At 35.1% G+C, this 19,652-nt stretch overlaps 1 protein-coding gene across 1 annotated transcript; it reads right to left on the bottom strand.

Moving 5' to 3' along the window:
- Nucleotides 1-8,462: 8,462 nt before the first annotated feature.
- On the bottom strand, nucleotides 8,463-11,608 carry LOC120519873 (otogelin-like protein; the record flags this gene model as incomplete). The annotated part of the gene is made up of 4 exons (XM_039742641.1): nucleotides 8,463-8,611; nucleotides 8,761-8,840; nucleotides 10,636-10,753; nucleotides 11,330-11,608. Coding segments are annotated over 4 exons (626 nt in total), but the record flags the coding sequence as incomplete, so codon positions are not given.
- Between the last annotated feature and the right edge of the window lie 8,044 nt (nucleotides 11,609-19,652).

The following is a 19,652-nucleotide window of genomic DNA, read 5'->3' as shown; positions in this document are numbered from 1 at the left end:
TAAACTTTGGCCCCACGGGTTTTAGTTTTGGGGAGTTGTTTGTCCGGGTTTGGGGTCCCCCCACCTTCTGTTGTGGGGGTTTTTTCCCTTTGTAAAGTTTGGTAATTTGGGGTTGGGTGTTCTTTTTTCCCCGGGGAACCCTTAATCTAATGGTTCAAATGCTGAGTTGTTTGTAAGGATATAGTTCCCCAGGGTTTATTTTTTTGTGGGGGGAAACTGCCGTGTTTCCTTTTTATTTTTTGCCCCGGGTTGGGGAATTGGGACCCGGGTTGTAGGGCTTCGGTTTTTCCGGGTTGGAGTCTGATTTGTTGTGCCGGGTTTGTGGTTTGTCCAGGTGTTGAATTTGGGAAACCGCCCGGGTTTAGTGTTTTGGGGGGCCCGGGGTATGGTAGCCCGACCTTCTGTTGTCCCAAGGTTTGCCTTTGGTTTGTTAGTTTTGTGGTAGGTTTGCCCCTTGTTTCCCCCTTTTGGTTTATTTTGTTTGTCCGGGTTGTTGAATTTGGACCGCCCTGGTGTAGTATCGGAGTTGTTTGTCCAGGTATGGTAGTTTTGCCCTTCTTTTTTTGGGGTTTGTTTTTTTCCAAATTTGTTTGGCCATTGGGGGGTTTTGGGGGAAAAATTGTTTTTCCCATTTACTAAAACCTTTTTTTTGTAGTGGTTTAAAATTTTTTTGTAGTTGTTGGAAATCTCCCCTTGTTTGGCCGGTTTTTTTTTTCCGGGGTTTTAAAAGGACCAAGGGGTGTTTCGGTTGTTTTTCCGGTATGGTAGCCCCTGACCTTCTTTTGGGCCCCGGTTTTTTTTGTTTGTCCGGGTTTTTGGAATTAAAACCCTTGTTTTGGGGTTGCCCTGGTTTAGTTTTCTTTTGTCCGGTTTAAAATTTTGCCGGGGAACTGGGGTAAGTATATGGAGTTTTTTGGGCCGGTAGGGTTTGTCTGACCTTCTGTTGTCTTTTTTTGGTTGTTTGTTTGTTAACTTCCGGGTTATTTCTAAACCTTTTGTTTGTTGTGCCTTTTTTAGTTGTTTGTCCGGGTTGTTGAATTTGGGACCCACTGGGTGTAGTATTAGGGTTTTTTTTCCAGGAGGGAAAAAATCTGACCTTCTTTTTGGGTTTAAAAGTTGTTGTCTAACCTTGTTTGTTCCCGGAATTTTTGTGGGGAAAAAAGGGGTTGTTTCATTTTTTCCCCCGGGAACCCTTCTTTTTAGTTTCCCCAATTTTTGGTGTTGCCTTAACCAATAGTGTTGAAGGGGTTGGATTAGCAGTTGGTCCCTTTTGGGGCCATGTGTTCTAGGTTATTTTGGGTTTTTCCAGGTATGGTAGTCTGACCTTGGGGGTTGTACCGGGTTTGCTTGTTTTTTCCAGTTGTGGTATTTGGGCCCTTTTGGTTGTGCCTGGTTTAGTTGTTTGTCCGGGTTGTTGAATTTTTGGACCACTGGTTAGTATAGGAGTTGTTTGTCCAGGTATGGTAGTCGGGACCTTCTTTGTAAAATTTTGGTTTGTTTTTTTTTGGGTCAAAAATTGTTTTTTCCCCCTTTTCCCCTTTGTGTTGTGTGGTTTAGTTGTTTGTAAGTTGTTGAATTTAAATTAAATTGGGGGAAGTAAAGGGGTTTTTGTTTTGCCCCGGGATGGTAGTCTAACCTTCTGTTTTTAAAGGGGTTTGTTTTTTTCCAAAAATTAGTCTGATTGGGTTTTGTTTGGTTTTTTTGTTCCCGGGGAACCAATTTGTTTGGTTAAATGGAGTTGTTTAATATAGGTAGTTGATTTTGTTGCACAAAACAGGTTTGTTGTTTGCCCAGGTGGTAGTCTGACCTTTGTTGTCCCTTTTGGTTTGTTTTCCATTTGTGAAAAGCCCCTGCCTTGGGGGTTGTGGGGGGTTTTTTAAAAGTTGTGGGGTTAAAGGGTTTTGTTTAACCTGGACCGATTGGTGTAAGTATGGATTTGTTTGTCCAGGTATGGTAGTCTGACCTTCTGTTGTACCGGTTTTTGTTTGCCCTAGTTGGGGTAGTCGGGCCCTTTGTGTTGTGCCTGGTTTAGTTGTTTGTCCAGTTGTTGAATTTGGGACCACTGGGTGTAGTATACGGAGTTGTTTTTGGGGGTGGGTTATTTGGGAAAAGTTTTGAACCTCTGTTGTAAAAAAATGTTTTTTCCTTTCCCAAAACCCCCTCGGTTTTTAAAAGCGATTTTTTTGAATTTGGGGGTTGGAAAAAATTTTGTTTCATTTTTCCATAGGAACCCCTTCTTTTGAGGGGTTTCTTTTTTGTATTTTGGGGGCTTTTTGTTTGTCCTGGTTTGGGCTTGTTCCGGGTTTTAAAATTAACATTTTTTGTTTATTTGTTTTCCAGGTATGGTGTTGGCCCTTTTCTGTTGTCCCCTTTTTCCTTTTTTTCCCCCAGTTGGGTAGTTTTGCCCTTTGTGTTGTCCTTTTTAGTTGTTTGTCCGGGTTGTTGAATTTGGGAACCGACTGGGTGTAGTATAATGGAGGTTTGTCCAGGTATGGTAGTCTGACCTTCTGTTGTAAATTTTTCCCCTTTGTTTGGGTTAATTTGGGGTGGTTTTTTTCCTAAAACCTTGTGGGGTTCCTGGTTTAGTTGTTTTGTCCATTGTTGAATTTGGGACCATGGGGGAAGTAAAATGGATTTGTTTGGTCCAGGCGGGTAGTCTGACCTTCTGTTGAAAAAGGGTTTTTTTTTCCCAAATTTGGGGTAATGATTGGGGGAAGGGTTGGTGGGGAAAAAATTTTGGGTTTTTTTCCATTTTCCCAAAACCCCCTTTGTAAGGTTTGTTGTTTGTCTTTTTGGGGAAAATCTGATTTGTTTTCCCGGGGTTTGTTCCATTTGGGGGGAAGGAAAAGGGTGTTTAAGTAGTTTTTTTCCAGGTATGGTAGTTTTGACCTTCGTTAAAATGGTTTTCCCTTTGTTTGGGTAAGTTGGGGAAAAATTTTTTCCTTTAAAAACCTTGTGGGGGTTCCGGTTTAGTTGTTGTCCGGGTTGAATTTGGGAAAATGTGAAGAAAATGGGGGTTTTGTTTTTTTCCGGTATGGTAGTCTGACCTTCTGTTGAAAACCGGGTTTTTTTGTTTGTCCGGGTTGTGGTAGTCTGCCCTTTTGTGTTGTGCCTGGTTTAGTTGTGTGCCCAGGTGTTAAATTTTAACCACGGGGGTTAGTATATGGAGTTGTTTGTCCAGGTTTGGTAGTCTGACCTTCTGTTTTTACCAGGTTTCTTTTTTGGGTTAGTTTTTAGTCTGCCCCTTGTGTTGTGCCCTGGTTTAGTTGTTTGTCCAGGGTTGAATTTGGGGCCGATTTGTGGTATACAAAGTTGTTTGTCCAGGTATGGTAGTCTGACCTTCTGTTTTTAAAGGGTTTGTTTTTTTCCAAATTGTAGCCTGATTGGGGGTTGGGGGTGGTTTATTTCCCCGCCCCCCAAATTTTGGTTGGAACTTGGAAATTCGGGTTTATTATAGGGGAAATTTGGGTTTCTTTTGTCCAGGTATGGTAGTCTGACCTTCTGTTGTCCCGGGTTTGCTTGTTTGCCCATTGGGTAGTCTGCCCTTTGTGTTGTGCCTGGTTTAGTTGTTTGTCCAGTTGTTGAATTTGGGCCCCACTGGTGTAGAAAGGGAAAAGTTTTTGTCCAGGTATGGTAGTCGGGACCTTTTTTTTTAAAATGTTGTTGTTCCAACCCGTCATGATTGGTAAGTTGTGGGGGAAAAAATTTTGTTTGGGACTTTAATGTGAACCCTTTTTCAGTAGGGGGTTCAAATTTTTGTGGGTAGGGTTCTGTTTAAGGATTGTTTTTTGCCAGGGGTTCTGATCTTTTTGGTAAGGGGCCAAATTAAGGGGTGTTTAGGAGTTTTTGTCCAGGAAAGGTAGTCTGACCTTTTTTTAAAAAAGGTTTTGGCTTGTTTTTTCCATTGTGGTAGTCTGCCCTTTGGGTTTTCCCCTTTAGTTGTTTGTCCGGGTTGTTAATTTGGGACCAATTGGGTTTTATTTATAGGAGTTGTTTGTCCAGGTATGGTAGTTTTGCCCCTTTTTTTTAAAAATTTTTGGCCCCTTTTTTTTTGGGTTAAGGTTGGGGAAAAAGTTTGCCCTTTTCCCAGCCCCCTGGGTTTAAAAGTTGTTTGCCTTTTTGGAACTTTGGGACCGGATTGGTGTAAGAAAATTTTTATTTGCGGTCCAGGTATGGTAGTCTGACCTTCTGTTGAAAAGGTTTTTTTTTCCAATCGGGCCTTTTTGGCGTTTTTAAGTTGTGTTTTTAACCCGTTGTTTTAATTTTTTTCCCATAGGAACCCTTCATAGAATTTTTTCTTGTTTTTTAGTTGTGTTGAACAGTTTCCGGGTTGTTTGCCATTTGGAATTCCCTGGGGTTTAAAATAGTTTTTTCCAGGTATGGTAGTCTGCCCTTTCTGTTGAAAAGGTTTTGTTTTGCCCAGTTTGGTAAGTTTAAAAATTTTTTTAATTTTGCCTTTGGTTTAAAAGTTGTGGCCCAAGTGTTTGAATTTGGGACCCATGGGGGAAGTAAAGGGGTTTTTGTTTGTCCAGGTAGGGAGTCGGGCCCTTTCTGTTGTACCGGTTTTTTTGTTTGCCCATTTGTGGTAGTCTGACCTTGTGTTGTGCCTGGTTTAGTTGTTTGTCCGGGTTGTTGAATTTTGGACCCACGGGTTTAGTATAGGAGTTTTTTGGGTCCAGGTAGGGGTAAGTTTTACCTTCTGTTGAAAAAGGGTTTTGTTTTTGTCTATTGGGGGAAGTTGTGGGGGGGTTTGTTTTTTCCCGGGAACCCTTCCCCATCGGTTAGTTTTGGTTTTTTCCAAATTGTTTTTTTGGGGTTTGCTTTTTTTTAATTGGATTCCCCAAAAGTTTCCGGGTTTTTTTTCCAGTTTTTGGAAGGCCCCAGGGGTGTTTCCAGAGTTTTCCCAGGTATGGTCCCCCTGACCCCTGTTAAAAAGGTTTTTTTTTCCCCAAACCCAGGGGGTTGGTAGTTTAAAAATTTTTGTTTCCTTTTTAGTTGTGGGGTTAAAATGTTGAACTTGGGAACCAATTTGCTGTAGTAAAAACGGAGTGTTTGTCCAGGAAAGGTAGTCTGACCTTTTTTTTTGTACCGGTTTGCTTGTTTGTCCAGTTGTGGTAGTCTGCCCTTTGGTTGTGCCTGGTTTAGTTGTGTGTCCGGGTTGAATTTGGACCACGGGTGTAGTAAAATGGAGTTGTTTTCCGGGTTTGGTAGTTTTAAACCTTCTGTTGTCCCAAATTTTTGCTTTTTTGGTCTAGTTGTGGTACCCCAAACCGAAAGGTTGTGCCGGGTTTTTAGTTGTTTGTCCAGGAGTTAATTTGGGGCCCAGGGGGTGTAGTATACGGTTGTTTGTCCAGGTATGGTAGTCTGACCTTCGTTGAAACCCGGTTTTTTTGTTTGGGGTTTGTTTCCAGTTTTGTGGAAAGGCTCCCAATTTTCTTTTTTGTTTGGTTTTGCCTTTGGTTTTGGGTTGTGTTTTCCAGGTGTTGAATTTTGGAACCACGGGTTTAGTATATGGAGTTTTTGTCCAGGTATGGTAGTCTGACCTTTTTGTTGTAAATGTTGTTGTTCCAACCTGTCTTATTGGTAAAGTTGGGGAAAAAAATGTTTTTTCCCTTTTTCACCAAAACCCTCCATCAGTAGATGGTTCAAATGTTGTAATATGTTTTGTAATGGTATTTAGCTGCAGTATTTGGGACCCCTGATGATTTTTAAATTCCAGTGGTATGTATCACATTTTCATTCCTGGTGGGGTCTGTGTTTATAGTTGTCATTTAATTTTTTCCCCCAGAGCTTTCATATGTTGAAATTGGGCTGTGCAGTGGAAATCCTTACCCCGTTTGTTCCCAAGATTGGGTTGTTGATATTTCAGGAAAACCCAGGGGCACCCCCAAAAAAAAAAACAGAATAATTTATTTTTTCACAATGGGCTTTGTTTTCCCCTTCGTATTCTGCCCCTTAAATGTTTTATGAAAGTTTTTTTAAAAGTCAAATGTTTCTCAGAGAGCAAGCTATTTGACAAATAATTGTTTTTTTCACCCAGTAGTGTTGTAAAATTTTTATTTTTATATATGATTTATATTTTATTATATATCATATATAAAACAATACTGCAAAATTAACTATAAAATAAAAAAAATAAAATTTTATTTATCATTGTAGGAAAAAAACTTTTAAAATTTTTATAAACATGGCTTAGTAGTGGGTGAACTAAAAACATTTATGAGACAGCCCCCGACAAACTTCAGTTTTACAAAAAAAAGAATAAGCACCTTGTAAATTGATTATAAGGGATTATTTAAAATCCCAATCAGTTTAGGCTCTTTTGGGGATCCCTTTATCATTTTAAAAAAATAACCCCCTGTTTTTTTAATTTAAACCCCCCAAAATTTCCCCTTTTTCATAAAATTTTTTACTCTTTTAAAAATAAAAGTTTTTTAAACCCAAAAGTGTTTTTAACCTTTCCTTTTGGGTTTAATTTGTGTCCAAGGTATAGGAAATTTAAAAGAATTTTTTTTGAATTCTTTGACTTTTTTTTTCCCCCAAGGGCAACCCCGAAAAGCGGGCCTAAAAATTTTACTCAAAAATTTAAAAATTATCCTCCGTTTATTTAAAATCCCAAAAACTTTTCTCCTTTCACCCAAAAATCCCAACTTCCAAAAAAAACTTTTGAATTTTTTTTTAAAAACCCCCCTTTTTTTTAAATAAGCACTGTAACAATTGGTCACCCAAACTTTACACCCAAATGTGTGCCAAAAAGAAAAAAGAACTTCCTAATGTAAAAACCAAACAGCCCCATTTTTTTCTTTAATAAAAATTTTTTGTTTTTAAATTTCACAATTTCCCAAATTTGGTGGGCAATTTTTTGTGCTTGGAGGTAAAATTTGACAGGAGGGTTTTCTTGGCCAAAATTTTTAACAAAAAATACCCTTTTTAAAAAAATTTTCCTTTAAAAAAAATTTAAAATTTTTAATTTTAAAAATTTTTAAAAAGAAAGGTTTTTTTTAATTTCAAAACTTTTAAAAAAAAATTAAATTAAAAAAAATTTTTTTTTTAAAAATTTTTTTAAAAAAAAGGGGAAATTTTTTTTTAAAAAGACAAGGCATTTGAAAAAAATTTAACCCCTTTTTTTTTTAAAAGGGGGTTTTTTTTAAAAAAAAAATTTAAAATTTAAAAAAGCTTAGTGGCTGAAATGTTTTTACCCAACATTTTAAATTTTTAGCTAACTTTTTTTCACATGTGCACGCTAATGAAATACTTGTTAAATATATTTCTCTTTATTTTTATGTCCTTCAAAAGGACATTGCTGCCTGAAACACATCAGTATTGTTAATGGCTGTTTTTCTGTTGGTCAGCCTTGATGCCCTGTCCATGAAAATCATGAACTGAGGAGGATCCAAAAGCCAAGACTCAGCATGGTTCAGAGTTCACACCGAATGCTCTTGACTTAAATACCAAGTATGCAAACCATAACTCTTACTTTACAAACACAAGGACTAAATGGCATGCTGCGCCAGCCCCAGAATTACTCTGTGTACTCTTGTAGCACCTTCCACAAGATATAAGCGGTTACATGGTCATAAGCCTTTCCATGTCTACAGAGTACACCTAGCCAGACTCCCACAACCATTTACTGTATATGCAAAAAAGACAAAGAGCTGGTCCAATGTTTCATGCCCAGGATAAATTTAAATTATTCCCTCTGAATTTGAGGTCCAACAAGTAGACAGAGTGTTTGTCCCAGTACCCCAGCATATCCTTTCTTCAGGAAGGCTGAGGAGTGTGATCCATGAGATGTGTTAGCCTAAACAACCACATACTATCCAATGCTTTCCAGTCAGATGTCATCGATCACACTGGCCCTGTTAAACTTTCTAATCACAGCAGCAATCTAAGCCATTACGATGGACCCAACCAAAACCAGTGCCTATGCCCACTCCTAGGCACAGGAGTTCCTACCCTTCCATCTCTCGATGATATCAACACTTTCCCCATTCTTGCTGAGGGCAATGTGGACAACATTCTGTTATTGCAAAACAGTCAATCCAACTATATCCTGACAATATTTCTCCATATCCTACATGTGTTCCAATTTCTTGTTTCAACAAAGAAGTAACCTCTGAAGAGACCAGCATCTAATATTCCTTTGTCTGTCACACTCTTGCTTGCCCATCCAACCAGCATAACACATGAAACCTCTCCTTTAGCCTTGTGGATTCTCAGCCCACACAGCAGCTCGACTGAGCTTTTTCAAGCTAAATCAAACTGGGCTTTACGAATGTTCTGTGTCCGTCCCTCCACTTAGAACTATTCACCATGGATAATGCTAAAGGTGGCATATATCCTCAGCTAACATTGCTGTAAAGATCATTGAGGCACAGAATCTCTTTCCAACATGGCAAGATCACATTCTACAGATACCATGTTGTCTTTAATTCATACTCTCATTCATTAAATAACAAAAACTATATATTTACAGTGGTTAATGACATTGGAGGAGTTGTAAATGTCACAGGAGGCGTTTCTTGGGAAACTGTTGTTAAAGATGGAGTGGTTGTTGAAGAGAGTTTAGTTGTTGTTGATGGAGGTGCAGTTGTCACTGGTGGTACATAACCTATTGTAAAATAAAATTGTACAGATGTATTCAGTTAGAAACGGCTAATGAAAATATTCTTACCTTTTATACACTTATAAATAATTATATTATGAAACCAAATAAAACAAACAATTTTTTTTGTTTATGAACAGAAGAACTCAGCTTACAGTCCTCTTTGTAGACACAGCGGTGAGTAACTTCATCAAAGAGCCTGTCTGGAGCACACTGAGGGTAGCAGCCTTCAACCCTGAGGAGGATGATGTATATATATTTATATATGTGTATTAATTAAATTCCACCATTTCACATTCAACATAGTAACTTGTTTCTGATTTATTATAAACACAATGTGAAAGACTGAACAGAATGCTTTAAAATTGTTCTACTTATGCAAGCTGATGTGGAATTGAAAAAGATGAATTCTCAACAAGAAACTTTACCATAGTAAAGACATTCTAGCTAGTCAACTTTTATAGCATTATTTAAATTGTCATTAAAAATGTACACAAATCTCATAAAGTGAAAAATTAGGTAATTGTATGGTTGCACACAGTAATGCATTTTACATAGGTAATGTGGAAGTATAAAATAAATGCTGGAATGAAGTTAAAAAAGCAATCCAAGTGGCTAATGTTAGTATGGGGGTAAGCTATAGATAGAAAATAGCTGCTGTGATAATTTTCAGTAACTTTGACGGGGATTATACAGTAGATGATTATGGACTACAAACTAAAACCTGCTCCATTTTCAACTGTATTTTTTCTTCACAATGACCTTAATGATTTCTATATGATTCAGACTTCTTTCTTCTTATACATGATGGATGAGGACTTCTAAATGGATCGCTCATTAGGATCTGGTCTAGATGAAATTTTAGGGCATGGTCCTGGCTTGTTTCAAAAGGACAACAATTATCCCTGTACTTAAGAAAATAAAAGTGGATTGCCTTGAATGACTATAGACCAGTGGCACTCACTCCAGGTGTGATGAAGTAGTCTGAGAGACATATTAAACAGAATATTCCAGATGATCATGGACACCTCCAGCATATTGTCCCAACTGGTCCACAGACAATGTTCCCCAACCAAATCAAATTGTACTTCACGGAGATGCAAGCTGTGCTAAATGCTTTCATTAATAAAAAAAAATACCAAATTTTGTTGAACTTGTATGTGAAGGTATTCATCAATATAATTTTGCAGCTTCTAAAGGCTTTGTACAGCTTCCTTAATGCTTTGAGTATTGCTATGAAATAAGACAGACTTGATATCCACACATGAAAAATGCTTCTAAATGCAATGCACAAAAAAGTATAATCAGCCACATTTTTTTTCACATTAATTTTTGAGCATTTCCAAAGTGTAGATATCATTGTATAAGGGACACTGTGATATATTTTTGATGCATGTGTGTTCTTTATTAAAGATGTGTTACTTAATGGGATAGAGTTTCTGTATCAACCCTATGTAAACAAAATGGAAACTTTTGCATTTTAAGCAAGGACCTGTGTTCAAGTCAAAAGAGTATACATACTCTTCTGTTAAACAGATTTTAAATTACTGTGCAGTGGAATGGAGTAGTCACAGTTCTTATTGGAATGTGATTACTGGTGCAAAGCTCTAATGTGCTTATAATATGCAGTAGGTACATCCTGGAAATGCACAACACACTTGCACTTAAATGACGTAGTATCTCCTGCAAAGTTTAAACCAAATTACATTTGCAGTTGGCATATGACTAAAAATTGAAAGTGACAATCTGGAGTTGTAGTTCTGATTATTAAAGAATTTGAGACTCAAGTGTTGGAGTCAGTGGGTGTATTTACTAGCAGCATGCATTTATTGATGTACTATTTTTCCAACAGCACATTTATCATTGAATAATTTTGTATTGAATGCTTATCTGATGCCATTGTCAGGGATAGATGTGTCACTGTAAAGTTCTCTTCAACTGTTCTGATTACACAGAAGCTCTTATGGCATTTATGCAGAAACCTGTCCCAAATGTAAAGTTTAGGTCTCATTCAGTCTTAAAGAACTTACTTTACATCCAGTGTACATGCAGTGCCATCTGGGTCCCGGCAGGTCTTAATGCATGGAGAGCTACACGGCTGGTAGCTCCATATGCATAGCTTGCTTGATGCCAGACCAAGAGATTGTACTGCAAAAGTAAGAAATTGCAGATACTGTGCTTTGTAGCTATATTGTGGCTTCACTATCATTAACAATATAGAAAGTACATAAATACAGTAAATGTTTAGATAAATGCTTATTAAAAAAATGGAGGAAACAACTTGTACTGATAAAATTTGGTCACAGAATAAAACTCTAGTTCTGCAAAGTTTATTACTATCAACACATAACATAAGATGCCAATACTTTTTACATGTAAAGTACAGCATAAGTGATTATTAATATTATTATGTTGCTGGAAATAAAATACTGACCACTAGATACCAAGAAAAGAAAACAGCTTATTTGTAACAATTGTATTTTAACATTTTCTTTTCTAAGGTAGATTCAACCAAGGCTTTTGTATTTACTCCCTATGTTTCAATGACAGTACTCATTTGCTTCTACTTAAAAAGCCTAATAGAAGTCATTCATATATCACAACTTTATTATTTCCAGAGTGAAAAAATAATGCCTTTTGATTCTTTACTGAGGATTCTTGTGTCTCTATTTCCAGAACACTTTGTTAAACAAAAGAGAAAATGGATTGTTAAGGCTGACTTACCACTGGCTTTGAAGCTCATGAAGTTGTTCATCCCAGACATAAACTTGCTGACTTTAACAGTACCGTCTGGTCGACTACTGAGGTAGTAGCCTCGAGAAACATATGACTCATAGGCGTCATAACCTTTTATCCAGCGATCCTGGCGGAACACGAAGGTGCTATGAAGACGGAAGCTGGTTGCAGACTGCCACTTCTTCAGAGCAACAGTGCCATCATCATTGTAAACAATAAAGTAATTTGGGTGCTGCACTGATTCTAATGAGACCAGTCTCTTGGGGCCTGTGGTGAGAGAAATACATTTACATTATATGTTTGACTAGCAAGAGCTCAAAAAGAGAAACATCAGAAGTGAATGTATAGTTCTTTTCAGTCCCCAGAAAAGACTTATTTTCCCACTTCTAAATTAAGCACAATTATGGCAAATTATTTTTTTTTACGTAGGGCAGCCAGTGGCACATCCACTATTAGACAACTTTCTATTTCAATTCGCAGCATGAATTGCTCACTTCATGCATCTCATTGCTCATTGCATTCTGGTAAACGAAAGTATGGAATTTGGTACACTGAAAAATTCCAGCTTACCTAAATGCAGAAAAAACTTTTCAAAACAAAACACAAAGCAATTTTTCTTTTCACAGTTGTAATCTTTAGTAAACTTAATATGGGGTTTTAGAGCCCTTTTTGGGTTGGGGGAAGCTTTGAATTATGCTTTGGCCCTAGGGGACCCCTTGAAACCTTTTAATTTGTGGATACTGGCAACCATGACATTGTTGTTAGGATTTTGGAGAATAAATGGTCCCCTTTTTTTGCCCCTGTTGAAGATGGGGTATTAGAGAATTTTTGGGAGATGCATTTAAAAACTTTTGTCTTTTTATTTGAACCAATATCAGCCTGACATTTTAACCTTTGTTAAGATTCTAAATTAAATATTCTAAATTTAATTTGATCTCAATATCTTTAATTAATCACTTACTGAACTAAATATAAAACTAAATATTGCATACTGGTGCCAAAACATTTTCTAACCTCTTAATTTTTTTAAAAAATCAAAAAGGTATACCAAACTAAAAACTCAACTGAACCCAGATTAGGGAATTTTTGGGGAAAAAACGTCAGACAAGTTAAGAAAGAGCCATCCAGTCTGCCTAAGCTTCTGAATCCTTTTTTATACCTGTTTTTTTTATGGAAAAAAATTTCACAAAAGCCCTTTTCCCCCTGTTGAAGGATTACAAGGAGCAGCTGGGGGAAAAAAAAAAAAGGGTGAAATTTTTGTTGTTTCATATTATACATTATGTACATATCACTCCCTCCATCAGCTCAGTGATAAAAAAAATGCCAGAGAGTGGAGGCATGTTAGTTGGATAAATTTTCCCTTTTCCCGAGGCAATAGTACTTTGCAGGGTTTGGTTTAAAAAGGGGGAAAAAACATCAAGGGCACATTTTGGGGTTTATATATATAAACATTTTACTATTAGAACAGAGGTAGTTTTAGTGACTTCTTCAGAGTCACACACTGTTATGAAAAAAAAAGATCATACTGCCTAGCCATTGACTTGATTCCTTTTTAAATTTTCCCCTGTACCATGCCCTATTTGTTTTGTTTGAATTTTTTGGGAAGAATTTTTTTTCACATTTTAACATTGTTGTTAATTCCAGTTTGGGGAACTACAGTATAACAAATGTCCCTGCCAAAATTGGGGTGATTTTTTAAAAAAAAGCATCCCACGAATACGTCTGGGTTTCCAGTCTAATGGAACTTTGGGGCATGCTCGGAAAGCAGCCACTGAGGAGCAGAAGCAAAACGGCATCACCATCATGGCATTCCCACCTTCCCTCCCAACCCACAGGTAGTAGCCTTTTTCTGGCAACCCGAAAAAAGGGCAATCATTTTGAAAACCGGTAAAATGGCATACCTAAATATTTGGGATACTTGGGGGATTTCTAGGGCCCAAACAATATGTTGGGCTGGGCTTAAGAGTCATTAAAAAGCCCAAATTTTTATGAATTTTGACACAAGTATACACTAAAATATCCCAACCTTTTTTTCTGGGGACACCTTACAAAATTTGGTCAAACATGATCAGCACAAATTTTCCCCGCATTGAACAAAAGGGCCCTTTTTAGTCCGAAAGGGGACAGTCACCACATGCACATTAGCCCAGGGGAAAAAGTTTAAAACTTTAGCCTTTTACTTGGTTTAGTCTAATTTGAAAATTTTAGAAAACTTTTGACCCCAACAACTAACTACAGCAGACATTCCCCCTTTTTTTAGAACATTTTAAAACCCGGGGAATGGGTTTCAAAACATAAGTGTACCGAGTGGTGGGTTTGGGTTTCCCTAAAAAAAATTTTTATAACAATTCCAAATGATCAACTGTAGAGAGAATAATGATTAGTGGACTTTCTCAACCCAAATTAAGTCCACATGTAAACTGAGGGTTTTATTCTCTAGAATAAACTTCTCGTCCCCCTGCCAATTTTTTTAAAAGGGGAGTCACATTCCCCACCAGGCACTTTGAGCTGAAATGAGCCACTCTGTCATTTGAAAAAAAGTTTCCCTCAACACCTTTAATTTTGGCCCCTCTATTAAATATAATATTAAAAAAATAGTCCTCTTGGGCGTTTGAAAACCTTTTTTTACTTCATTTTTAAAAGGAAAAAGCCCAGCCATCTACATCTCTGTTTTTTTTCTTGGTTTTTCAAAACACCCTTTTTGAAGAAAAACATATAAAACTAAGCTTTTTAAATTTAGAAAAAAGTTTTTTTTTTAACCTTATTCCCTTTTTAGAATTTGGGAAAGTTTTTAAAAATTTTTTTCATATACAGTATACAGTATATATATCTCAGTTGCAGGGAAGTATTTAGGAGAATCAAATTTTTAAGTGGGCAAACCTTTTTGTTTTTTTAAGGGTCAACCTAGAGTGGTTGAGGCAAATACATCACCTTTTCAAGATGCTAAATCTGTTTTTTGTATTTCCCTGAGTTTCGGGGCAATTTCTGGGTGAGAAATTTTAAAGTATGAACTGAAAAAAATAAATGGACATACATTTAAAAGGGTACTGCTCTAACAAACAAAGGGGAAAAAGAGAACCCCCTTTAGCACTTCCATTAAAATTTTTTCATATGCATGCACACAATATGCACATGTGAAATTTTGTACCTCTCCAATGATATGATTCACACCATAAGACAGCATATTTCCATAGGGGGGCCCCTTTTCAATGTATTTTCCCTCTGCATTCCCCCCCAAATACCAGACAGTCCACCCCGGGAAAAAAAAAGAAGAAACAAAAATTTATTAATAATTTTTTTTAAAAAGCCCACACCTTCCAATCCAACTAATGTTGTTTTTAAAATACAGTAATTTGACTGCACCTCGAGATCGGGATAAGTTTTCGAAAAAAATACAATTCTGGTTTGGTTTTTAAACTGAATGATTTTACATCAAATTATAAAAGTAAAAAGTATTCCCTTGGGTAAACTCCCCAACCGTGTAAAACCAGCAACGGAAGGGGGAAAAATTTGTTGCCTTTTTTTTACCTGTAAAAAAGAGGAAAAGCCAAAAAATTTAACTTTTCACTGATTTTCAAAAACCCCGGGGGGGGAAATATTATTTTAAAAATTTTAAAAAAAAGATATAGTGCAGGCAGCCCTGAAGCCCATTATTCAAATGCCAAATTTTATTTTGCATTTAATAAAATTTTCCCATATAACCTCTTTTGGGAATATTATTCTTTCCTGTACCATTTTTATTCATTATTATTATGATACATACCTTGTTTTTTTATTCTATACTCTTGGTTTCCTTTTCATTATTTGACTCTGTGAAATATTTTTTTGGGCCCAGGAAAAAGCTAACTAATATTTTTTTTTAGTTTTGGGGGAAAAGGGCAATGGATGTTTTTAGTTAACCACTGGTTTAATTTTTTCTACCCCAACAATCTTACCTTTAAAACTACAGAACGCTTTTAAACCCCACAGTGGCATTTTAAGAGCCTACACCAGCTAAATTATGGGGCACCATAATTGCTGGGTCTGCTCAGGGACTGGGAAATTGTGAAATATATTTCACCATAACCAACCCGGCCCCCTTCCCAAAAGTCTTTCAGGCTTTTCATAGCATCAGGAGATTAAAATGGCCGAGCTCAGCTAAACTGCTACATTTATTTATGCCAGAATTTATCACCCCCTTTTAGGGCCTGATTGTAATTTTAAAATTCTCTAATACAAGAAAATAATATAAAAAATTTTATAAATTTTTAAAATAAATAATATATATATATAAAATAATAAAAAATTATTATTTTTTGGATGATTTTTTTTTTTTGTTGTTTTGGGTTTGGGGGCACTGTAAGAAAAACAGCTTAAAAAGTGCAGTTCCCAGCATTGTACCTGGTCCATTTGGGGGCTAATGCCCCTGCTGGGGACAACATGCAAAAATTTATTCAGCCATTTAGAGGGGATTGTGTTTGGATTGTAATTTTCTTCATTTATTTATTTGTTTGGGGGGACCCTGGAGATTTAGTTATATTAATTTTATTAAATCTTAATGAAAAAATTGACCCCCCCCGTGGGATGCATTTTCAAAAACCCTCCTTTTTTTATTTAAATCAAATAATAGCTGGATCAAAAAAACCCTCCATGCTTTGGGGGCCCGCACAAAAATGGGAAAGTAATGTCCAAAAACAAAAAAAAATTTAGTAATACAAAAGAGCTTAAGAAGAATTTTTCTCATTTTATCCTGTTTTTGTGTCTCGCTTTATGGTATTCACAAAAAATGGCTTTTAAAAATCAGCCTAAATTAAATTTAAAATCATATTAATTTGTCCATTATCCTATCTTTTTCTTGAATTCGTTTATCCAGTTCCATGGTTGCTGAGGGGCCAAACCCCCATCCTGATCAAAACAGGACAAGGAGGAATCAACCTTGAGAGAGCACACCCCAAGACACTTAGACCCATCCAATTTGCCTAATTTTGCACATCTTTTTGATGTGAAAGAAAAAGCAAAGTACCTGGAAACACACACAAACACACACACACACAGACTTGGGAAAATTGGTGAACCCGAAAATTTAATCCAGGACTTGGAGCTGTAAGGAAGCACCGTTAACATTTGTGCCATCCCAACATTTGTTGTGCTATTTATAAAAAACAAAGCAGATGCTATTTTTGAGTTATACTGAAATGAAAAAATTAAACATTTCGAAAATCTTTACTGTTTTTCATGTAAAAACTTTGTGTTTGACTAAGGGGCTTCTTTTAAAACCTATTTAAACACCCACTTAAGTTCTGTCCAATACATGTATATATTGAAAGCTAAATATATATATATTAAAAAAATATATATTTTTTTATTATATATATATAATATTTATAAAATTTTAATTTTAAATATTTAATTATAATTATTGTTTGTTTTTAAAAGGATTTTAAAAAGAAGTTTTGGGAAAATCCAAAATTTAAAAAAAATCTTTATTTTTTTTAAATTAAAAAATTTACAAAATTGGTTAAAAAAAAGTTTTTTAACTGTAACCGGCTTTTAAAAATTTTTAATGTTTTGCAAAAAAAAGGCAATTCCCCAAAAAAGGGAAAATATTTTAAAAAATTTTTTAAAATTTTTCACAAATTAGCAAAAGTTGCCTAAAAAGTTTTTCAAAGTTTAACCCAAAAACCCCAATTTAACTGTTTTAAAAAAAAGCTTAAATTTCAAAGTGTTTTTATTAAAGGAGAAGGGCCCAAAATTTACTGATAAAAAACAAAAAGAAAAATTTTTAGAAATTTTTCTTTTAAAAACAGAAAGAGGAGGGTCCGGTATTATTTTAAAATTTTTTTTTTTTTCAAACACCCCTTCCAAATTTTAAACTCTTTTTTTTCAAAAAATGATTTTTTTTGTAAAGTTAAAAGCCCCTTTTTAATTTTTTTTCCCCCTTCTTAAAATTTCCCCTTCTCACAATTTATTTTTACCTTTTTCAAAAAAACAAAAAAAAGGGAAACTAAATTTCTGGTTTTAAAAGCAATTTAAGAATAAATTTACTTATTTTTTAAAGGGGTTTTCAACACAAACTACCCAATAAGGCCATTTTGGGTCCTTAAAAATTAATTTAAATTTTAAAAAAGGAAAAATTAAAAAAAAAAAGACTTTTTTCCCCTTTTTATTTTTCCTTTCCCCACTCACCCAAAAAAATTAAGTTTCCCAATCATTTTCCCTTTAAGTTTCCAATCCCCAAAAAAGGTGTTTGGGGTTTCTTTGTAATGAAGGAAAAATGTAAGTTTAAAAAAGGCCCCCTAAATAAATAAAAAATTTTTAAATTTTAAATTATGCAATTTTTTTTTTTAAAAAAATTTATTTTATTTTTTTCCCGTTTGGGTTTGGAATTGGGGTAACAAGAAATTTTCTTTTTGGGATATGAAACCCCTTGAAAAATTTCAAGAAATTTCCTTTAAAACCAAGGGGCAATGGAAAAAGGCCCCGGGGACCCGCTTAAAACCCCACCAAACCCTGGGGGGGGTTTTTTGATTTTCCAAAAAAAAGGAAACAAAGGGGGTTTTATCCGTACCTAAAAATTAAACCCATCCTTTTTAGACTGTTTTCCAATTTGGGGAAAAACCGCCCTCTTTAATTTTTTCCCCCAAAAAATCCTTTGTGGAAAGTTACTTTCCCCGGGAATTTTTAAACAACATTTTACCCTTTCATGTTAAAAACCTTTTTAATTAAATTTTAAATTTTTAGGAAAAAAACCCTTAAATATTTTTATGGGAATTTTTTTTTTTTTACTATTAAAAAGGAACAAATTTTGGTTTATTTTTTTTTTTTGTAGGTTAAAAGGTAATTCTTTAAAAGGCTAAGGTTTTCCCGAATGTTTTCTGTTTTTATATGAAAACCCCTTTAAGAAAAAATTTTGTTAAAAAATTTTTTTTTTAAAATTTTTTTAAATGGGCCTTTTCCCTTTTCCCCCCAAACCCTTTTTGGCCACATCTTTTTTTTTAATTTTTTACTTTGATTTTGTGGGATTGGTTTTTGGGGTTTAAAAGCCCTTTTAAAAAAGAGGAAAAAGGAAGAAAACCCCGTTCACTTTAAGAAAGGGGGCCCCTTTAAACTGACAAAAAATTGGGTTTTAACCAATGGGAAAGAAAAAACCTTTCAAATTTAAATTAGAAATTAATTTGAAATTCCAAAACTGCCCTTTTTTTAAAAATAAAGCTTTTCAGGAGGGTAGTTGATTTTAAATTCCTGGGGGAAAATTTTCCCCTTTTCAAACTATTTTAAAATTACTTTTTGCATAAGGGATTAAAAATTTTAACCCCAAAATTTCTTTTTTATGTAAATTTTCCTTTGGGAAAAAAATTTTTTACTATTAAAAAAAGGAAATTTAATTTTGGGTTTGTTATTTTGGTTTTTTTCTTCAGTCTTTTTGGGTCCATTTTTTTCTATTTTGGGAAAAAAAAGGGTTTTTAAAAATTGTAAAGGTAGTAATAAAAAATTGCCTCAGGTCCCCTTTTGTTGGTTTTTGTGGCAAAATTTTCCTTTAAAACCCGCTATTTTGGGGTTAAACCCCCCTAGTAAAATTTTCCCCCAAAAAACTAGTTTTGGAATTTTTTAACTTTTTCCCTAAAAAATTTTTAAAAAATTTTTTTTATTTTTCCTTAATTTTAGATTAAAATTTTCCCTGGTCTTTAACGATTTTTAACTTTTTTTAAAACGGGGCCTTTTCATTTTTCCCAAAAAAAAAACCCTTTTGGGTTTAAAAATGGAAAAAAATTTCAAAACTTTTTAAGGGAAAGGGAAATTGAACCTTTAAAACCCCGGGGAAAAAAAATTTGGTAAAAAAAAGTTATGTTAATATTTTTGGAACCCAAATTTTAAAAAGGGGTTTGGGAATGGATTTGAGGTTTCCTAAAAATATTTTTAAGTGAATCCAAAATTCCGGGGGTCTCCAAAAAAAAAAAAACAAACCCTTTAATCCCGGGGGGTTTAACCCCTTGCACGGGGAAAACCCCCCAAACCCTTTTAAACAAACTTGGGCTTTAAAGGCCAATTCCCCCTAACCTGTAAATTTTCGGGAGAAAACCCTTTAGGAAAAAGCCGGGGAAAAGAAATTCCCTTTGGGAAAGGCCCCCTTTAAGGGCATCAATTTTTTTCAAGCGCCTCCATATCCCCCGCCTTTTTTCCCTTTTAATTTTTTAAAACGAAAAGGGGTTAAACCAAAAGGGAAAAAAAAATTTTGGCCCTTTTTTTCCAGGGAAAAAAAGGAGAAAACCCAAAAAAATATGATTAAATTTTAAATTTTTTAATTTAAATTTTTTATTAATTTTTTTTAATT

Source organism: Polypterus senegalus, unplaced genomic scaffold, assembly GCF_016835505.1.
Source record: "Polypterus senegalus isolate Bchr_013 unplaced genomic scaffold, ASM1683550v1 scaffold_5546, whole genome shotgun sequence".
NCBI lineage: Eukaryota > Metazoa > Chordata > Cladistia > Polypteriformes > Polypteridae > Polypterus > Polypterus senegalus.
This window is presented reverse-complemented; position numbering and strand designations above follow the sequence as displayed.